The sequence below is a fragment of the Chelmon rostratus genome, chromosome 16, assembly GCF_017976325.1.
Source record: "Chelmon rostratus isolate fCheRos1 chromosome 16, fCheRos1.pri, whole genome shotgun sequence".
In the NCBI taxonomy this organism is placed as follows: domain Eukaryota; kingdom Metazoa; phylum Chordata; class Actinopteri; order Chaetodontiformes; family Chaetodontidae; genus Chelmon; species Chelmon rostratus.
This window is the reverse complement of record NC_055673.1, coordinates 564596-572500: the sequence shown is the minus strand read 5'-3', so window position 1 is coordinate 572500 and position 7905 is coordinate 564596. Positions and strand designations below refer to the sequence as shown.

The window sequence follows — 7905 nt, the reverse complement described above, 5'->3', positions numbered from 1 at the left end:
AGTTAGTGAGTTAATAAAGATTATGTTAGCTTGCTCATTAATGTTAGCATAACTTACCCTATTATTGGTAATGACTGGCAGCCCCAGCATGATATGAGTGTTTTTGTGACTGCGGCTAACAAGCTAATGTCTGCCAGATAACATCAGTTCTCCCATTAAGAAATGTTAGCTCGCTAGCAACAAAAGTCTTGGTTGTGACCTTTTTAAGAGCCACAGAACATTTCATATATGACGGATGCACTAAAATTCACGTTAGCTTTCTGGCTAGTATTAGCATGACTTGCTCAGTAGTTCCAGCAAGATTTCTCCTTTGTTCCTCTACTGGAGCTAGGCTAGCAGTTTCTCTCTGCTTCTAATCTTTGTGCTAAGCTAGGCTAATCACAGCCTCAATATGCCTCTGCACTGGACTTGACTGAAATGTCAGGAAACAAAATGTCAGACTGTTGCTGGGACAAACCCCTCGGATGCTTGTTAGCATTGTTAGCTGGATATCGTTAGCTCAAATAAATGTTCACTTAAAACAAGTGAACATTGTGGCTGTTAGACAGAATTATAGCACTACTGGGATGTCCACAAGGTTTTTAATGTTTATTATCTGAAATTAGCTGAAGTTATGAGCAGATTTATTTTACGTTTTCCAAACGTAGCCTAGCAGTATCCCCTGCTAACAGTCTTTGAGTTAGGCTAAGCTAACCACATCCTAGAGCTGTCTATGTTTTGGGCACACAGAAATGAAACTTGTTATCTGACACACTTTAGTTGATTTTAACAGGAAGTTTAAACCGTTTTCAAACAAAAAAGACCAGAGCGAGCAGCGCTGCCCCTACAGGTCGCTCTGAGACCTGCAGCACTTTAAATCTGCTGCCGAGCTGATGTGTTGAACTCAGCCTGGACTCTGAACTGTGAGGGGAAACATCCCAAACAATCTGAAATCAGGTGACAGAAAGCAGCGTAACACCGGACCGGCACACACACACACACACACAGACACACAGACACACACACACAGCCACACACACACACACACACACACACACACAGCCACACACACACACACACACAGCCACACACACACACACACACAGCCACACACACACACACACACACACACAGCCACACACACACACACACACACACAGCCACACACACACACACACACACACACACACACAGCCACACACACACACACACACAGCCACACACACAGCCACACACACACACACAGCCACACACACACACAGCCACACAAACACACACAGACACACACACACACACACACAGACACACACAGCCACACACGCACACACACACACAGCCACACAAACACTTTTCTTTCTTCTTTCTTTGACCTTCAAACATTGATTTCTATGTTTTCCAGCTGCACCGTCACATCGCTGTAACTCTCACTGCGCCCGCCCCCCCCCCCAAACACTCCTTAAAATGGCTTCATTCAGTCTTTTCCACACATTCACACACTCAGTCACAGGAAGGTGTTTAAATTCTGTTCATGTGGAATCTCAAAGTTTCCACAGAGGCTGAGCACCTGAAAGCACCGCAGCAGGTACAAGTTAACCTGTGAGGGTAGAAAGTGAAGTTTAAACAGAAGCAGACTCACCAGAGACGATCAGACCTGAAACACCGAGCGTCAGACTGAGACCATGAAGACCCAACTGCCTCTGAAGGTCTCTCTTTCTGTGTCTCTGTGTGTGAGAGTGTCTCTCTCTCTCTGTGTCTCTCTCTGTGTCTCTCTCTCTGCCTGTCTCTCTGTCTCTCTCTCTGTCTGTCTCTCTCTCTCTCTCTCCCTCTCTCTCTCTGAGGTGTGGCTCCAATCAGGAAGTCCATCCTCCCTTTTTTTCTGTAGGACCTCATTTTTTTCTCTTTTTCCTTCTTCCTTTGCTTCCTGTTTATTTTCAGTCAAACAGCGCCCCCTGCTGACTGATCGCATGTCAGCCCACTCAGGTACTGGTCTTAATTACAGTTTTGAAGTATTTGTACTTTGCTTATGTATTTCCTTTTGTTACTGTCATGTTACTGTCTCCTCCTCCACCTCTCAGAGGGAAATATTGAACTGTTTACTCCATTACATTGATCTGACAGCTTTAGTTACTTTACACATTCAGATTTTTACCAAAACACACGAAGAGTCTCTAAAATCTGTGAAGGCGTCACTTTGGCCTCATCGTCACCACATTTCTCACTATTTTCACAATGTTTCCAAACCGATCGATCGATCGATTAATGGAGGAAATAATCAGCTGATTGATCCAGAATGAAAAGAATCATTAGTTGCAGTCTGATACAGAACAGAGTCAAATGAGGTGAAAACATGAAGCTTGTGACTGTTTGTTAATCTCATGGTTTTTATTTTAATAAGTAACTTTTTTTCTGATTACTGATTGTTCATAGTTATAATAACACTGTTCTGTGGGTACATTGTGTGTGTGTGTGTGCGTGCGTGCGTGTGTGTGTGTGTGCGCTCCAAAAAAACATACTGAACATACCGGAAACTAGCTTTCTTTCACAATAAATGTCAAACTTTTTGCTGGATCGAACCTGTGTGGCTCAATCAGAATGAACTGTTTCACTAAAACTTATTGATTTTATGTGATGAGCTTTGTGTCGGAATAACTGTTGCTACAAATATAAACAAACAGTAAAATATTATATTTTCTACATGATTTTTCTACATGATTTTAAAAATACTTCAAATATTTAAGTCAAGCTGAAACATTCATGTGTTTGACTGAATGTACGTAACCTTCAGTTCACTAAAGACAAATAAAAGAAGACAACATTATAGGTCTGTGTGTTTCTTCCTCTTTTTACATGTGTTTTAATATTCTAACGGAGCACGACCTCTGATCGATACATAAATGAACGAATGAATACATAAACAAGCTTTTGAGATTATCAACTGTCCAGAGCAGTAAAAACGCCAACGTCCGCTTTGCTTTTATTTTGAAATGTGTAACAGGAAGCCCCGGTCGATATTCAGGTGAGCTTGACGCAGGCGCACAGCTCATTAAACCTGCAGCAGCAGCGCAGCCGCGTCTGAAGCGTCTGCAACAAAAGAAGCAACAGAACAAAGACAAATCACCCAAATCTGTTCGTTTCTCACCGGAAACAAAAAGGTAAAACCTGTTTTCTTCTGCTGATTTTCATGTTGAGCGACACGTTTCTGTGTGTCTGCGCTGTGGCAGCCGGTGATGGTGGAAGCAGCCGCATATTGAAACCTTTAAAAAACGACGGAAGCTACAAGAAACAGAAATATGACAAATTTGTGTGAATATTTAATTCAGGAGAGAAATGTCAGTGATCCATCGAGTGAAAACGGTTTGAATCAGCTGCATCATGATGAGCCAGAAGAGCTGGCCAACGCCTCTAATACCAGCTGATCAGTAATCAATTTATCCCTCAATTTAAACATCGAATCAATAACAAGCACGACTCAGATATTCGTGACGCTTTTTAATCAAAAATTGTTGTAGTTTGTCGTCGTCAGAAACGCCGACCATCAGCCGGTGAGAATCTGGGCCAACGCCTCAGCATCAGCCGGCCTGATTCAGCATCACGCCGGCCGGAAATAAAATCGACAGAAATGTGAATGTAGTTTGGTGCGAGAGCGTTGAGTCAGTGAGGAGCTGGTGCTTATTTCAGTCTGCAGTGACATGATGACCCAGTTTCTGTTTTAGACTCACACTGACTATCAGAATCAATATAAAAATAAATCTGAGTCACTGTGGACAAACGCTCCACAGCACTGGACTCAAGCACAGTACTCGAGTAAAAGTACTTCATTACTCTCCACTACTGAGTTCAGCATTCAGAACTGCAGCTGAACAGGTAACAATGTGAAACAGAGTTAATCAAGGCAACATGATTTGAATCAAATGATCAGAAATCAATGAGACTCTGTTGATGATGGTAGTTAATTACATCAGCTGAGAGGCTTTCAGGGCCCGTTGGAGTTTACAGCTCTATTAAAAGAAGAGTCAGTGGTGGAGAAGCTCTGCTGTTGAGATTAAAGCTGTGATTCGATCAGGTTTGACAGACAGACTGACATCAGACAGACGTTCATCGCTTCTTGTTTAATCTTTTAAATAAATCCTGCAGAGTCTCAGAATGTGAGCTGAAATCTAATTTATGACACGTACAGTATGTGGATTCGTGTATTTCTCATCAAAACATGTTTTAAACTTGACTGACGGTAAATTTGAAGCTCTTCATTAACACAGTCAGAATCAGGTTTATGGTTTCCACATACAAGAAGAAGGTTCTGTTTGATGCATGAAAGGAAACGTAGTTGGAGAAAGAGAGAACAAGTGCTGTGAAGAAGAAACATGGATAGAAAATACTCATTAGAAATATTTCAGTTAAATACCGTCGGTGGTGTCAGTGTGAAAACTGAATTTATACTTCAGGGATCAGCCTGTTTGTATCCACAGACGCTCATATATGAGAATGAAAAGCAGATTTCTTCAGTCCAGCTCTGTGTGCTCTCTGTAAACTGCTCTGACCTGTAAACACAGTCTAAAAATAAAACCTGGGTTTAAAATAAGCCCAAACTGTTTCAGCCTGGAGAGATTTCATGACCTCAGGCTGACGGACGGACTGAAACTCACTTCATTGAGTCTTATTTGAAAAAGAACCAGAGTCCATAGAGAAAAGACACATTTCTCAGACTCTTCAGCCTATAACATCAAGCTGTCCAGGTCATGTGACACACTGTGTGCGTTTGATCATCAGTCACCTGATCAGTTCGTGTCCTGTGTGGACGGACTGTTCGAGTGTCCACTTCACATATCATCATATTCACACACTCAGTTCACGTAGTTTTCTCCCTTTCATCAGCCAGGTGTTACAAAGGTGAACTTTACCTATGTCAGCATTTTTCCCCCAAGATGCAAAGCTATGACATCAGAACCGTGTGATTGGTCAGTTGCAGTGATGGTCCTGGAGCAACGTTTATGATGTCAGATCACACGTTTCAGGAGATCTGCTGTTTCTCACTTTTTATTCTCAGACTGAAACATGATGGAGAAGTCAAACAGCCAGTACGACTCCTTCCTCTTCTGGAGGCAGCCAATCCCGGCCCTCGACCTGTCTGAGCTGGAGGACCTGGGTTTGACTCAGCCGGCCAATAGCGTCAAAGGAAAAGACAAGTCTTCATCACTGAGGGATCAGGACGAGGAGGTGAGGGGACGGACAGGGGACAGGTCCAAACACTGTCCTGAGTCCAGAGTTTATTTTAACACTGAAACACATTTAACACACACACACACACATATCAAACACACACACACACATGCATCAAACACACACACAAGCATCAAACACACACGCACACACGTTTCCATGGTTACAGTGTCCATGATTCAGATTTGACAAAATAACAAAAAAGAAAAACACATAAAGACTAAAAACACAGAGACTCCGAGTTTAGTCTGTCTGTCTGACTGTCTGTCTGTCTGTCTCTGACTGCCTGTCTGTCTGACTGTCTGTCTGTCTGTCTGACTGTCTGTCTGACTGCCTGTCTGCCTGTCTGTCTGACTGTCTGTCTGTCTCTGACTGCCTGTCTGTCTGTCTGACTGTCTGTCTGTCTGACTGTCTGTCTGACTGTCTGTCTGACTGCCTGTCTGTCTGTCTGACTGTCTGTCTGACTGTCTGTCTCTGACTGCCTGTCTGTCTGACTGTCTGTCTGTCTGTCTGACTGTCTGTCTGACTGCCTGTCTGTCTGACTGTCTGTCTGACTGTCTGTCTGTCTGTCTGTCTGTCTGTGAAAAAACATTCCCATCAGCCTCAGCTGCACTCTGTATTTGCTGCTAATTAGCTAACGTTAGCATGTTGTTTTTAAATACTTTGATTAAACTTAGAAACGTTTCCTTCAGTAACGACTTTAACTCACAGATATTTTACAGAGTGAAGTAAAGCAGCTGAATACTTCGTCCACCTGTGAATGAAAAGATGATGACTGTTGGACAAACTGTCATTTCATGACCTGCCTGTCTGTCCGTCTGTCTCTCTCTCTGTCTCTCTGTCCGTCTGCCTGTCTCTCGGTCTCTCTCTCTGTCTCTCTGTCCGTCTACAGGCTGGTCTTTCTGAGTTTTCCTCCTTTAACTATTGGAGAGCTCCCATCGCCAACGTGGACGCTTTGCTGGCCGACCTCAACCTGCTGCTCTGAAACCCTCCATCACCTGACCCCAGATCAGCGTCACCTGACCCCAGATCAGCGTCACCTGACCCCAGATCAGCCTCACCTGACCCCAGATCAGCCTCATGTGACCTCTGACCCCTGATCTGTCTCCGCAGGCCTCTCCTCATGTCCTTCACACTAAAACAGGTTCCTCCAATAGACAGGCCAGAGGTCTGCTGAGACTGATCCTGGGTCAGATTTAACACAGCTCTGTATTCACGCTCTGATCCTGAATCAGTTTTCCTGAAATCACACAGACTCATCTGTTTGAACATGAGCTTTTATTTGAGATGAAGCAGTTTCTGTGTCGGTATCACGCTGTGAGTCCAGCCTCACTGAAGACCAGCTCGCTCAGTGACCCAGTTCACCAGGAGACACGACTTCGACCAGGAAACACAGAAAGACGGATGTTCAGACAGAAACGTGTGTGTGCTGCCGTACGTCACCTTCTGTGGGAACAGAAAGAGGAAGTTTGTTAAAGCACCAAACTGTTTGTCTGTTTGTTTGAAAGAGGAAGTACTCAGTAATCCAAGTGATCTGATTGGTTGGTAGCTTCCGCCCTGGTTAAAGTGACCCAGCTCCATGATAAACCCACTGATCTCACAGTGTGATACAGATCCCAGATCAGCTGTCCATTCAGAGATAAATACATCTTAATGAGACCTGGTTCCACACCTGGTTCCACAGCGTTCACACTGAAACCAGACTCTGATTTGAACTGATTTGAACTCCTGCATGTGAACAAAATGTTAGAAACACTGTCGATCCAATCACTGAACGCTGATCAGTATTTCTGAGAAATGTGACTTTTGACTGAAATGTTTTTGTGTCAGATTTATTTATTGTATAATTTATTTAAAGGAGGAGGCGGTGATGTGTTCGAAGCCCTGAGACTAAAGTTTTTATCTGTTTCCATTTGTGCCTTTTTGTTCTTCCGTCCTGAGCTGCTTCGTCACACTCGATGTCGTCTTTTTCTTTCTCACGCTGTTTTACTGAGCGGGCCTCAAACTGGAGCCGCAGGAGGAAGCTACAGCTCACACCGTCCCGTCAGGACGTCCTGTTCACCTGCCAACAATTAAAATGTCCTTTTGATCAAAAGCACTTGTCCAATCCATGATCTCTTTCTGCATGTAGAAAGTCACTCTGAACACGTTTATAAGTGAAAGTTTCCCCTGAAACTGTCTCAACCTGAGAAAAGCTTCAGGAGTTTACTGCAACATCCAGGAAGGAGGTGATGCAGATAGATTCAGGTTTGTTTGCTCAGAAACTGTCCAATGTAAGTCAACACAGAGGACGCAATTTCAAATGATGAACTTCCCCATAACAAACATGTATTTGGGTTTTAATGAAGCTTTGATTTTCAGTTAGAGATCAGTGCTAACAGAATCCTGTATGGACCTTGATTTTATTAATAAGTGACGTTTCTAAATGACCACAAATGAAGAAATTTAATACGTGACTGAAACCACAAGAAAGAGGAGAAACAGACACACGAATGAGTTCAATCAATAAATCTTTATTCGTATTCAAGTTTGACACAAGACAAAAGTTTCGCACCAAAACTCTGAATGTGAAATCTGGAACGAGTAATAATATATATAAAAAAAAGATTTATTAAAACACATTAAAAACTTTTTGAAACAGAATTCAATCTGATGAGGAAATACTGAAGTGAAACAAGCGTCTGATAATGAAATGAAAAAGTCAAACTT

At 42.9% G+C, this 7905-nt stretch overlaps 2 protein-coding genes across 2 annotated transcripts in view; one reads left to right on the top strand and one right to left on the bottom strand.

Annotated features, from left to right (window-relative positions):
- cdc42se1 (CDC42 small effector 1) overlaps nucleotides 1–1773 on the bottom strand; it is an 18779-nt gene extending 17006 nt beyond the window's left edge. Inside the window, exon 1 of the mRNA XM_041954791.1 lies at nucleotides 1616–1773. The gene's annotated coding sequence lies outside the window, so the exon portion shown is untranslated. The remainder of the gene's footprint in view (nucleotides 1–1615) is intronic.
- A 1253-nt stretch (nucleotides 1774–3026) lies between these two features.
- Nucleotides 3027–7273, top strand: mllt11 (MLLT11 transcription factor 7 cofactor). Its single transcript, XM_041954796.1, has 3 exons — nucleotides 3027–3131; nucleotides 5024–5193; nucleotides 6089–7273. The coding sequence occupies exons 2-3, from the start codon at nucleotides 5032–5034 to the stop codon at nucleotides 6179–6181; spliced, it is 255 nt and encodes an 84-aa protein (XP_041810730.1). The 5' UTR covers nucleotides 3027–3131; nucleotides 5024–5031; the 3' UTR covers nucleotides 6182–7273.
- The last annotated feature ends 632 nt before the right edge of the window (nucleotides 7274–7905 follow it).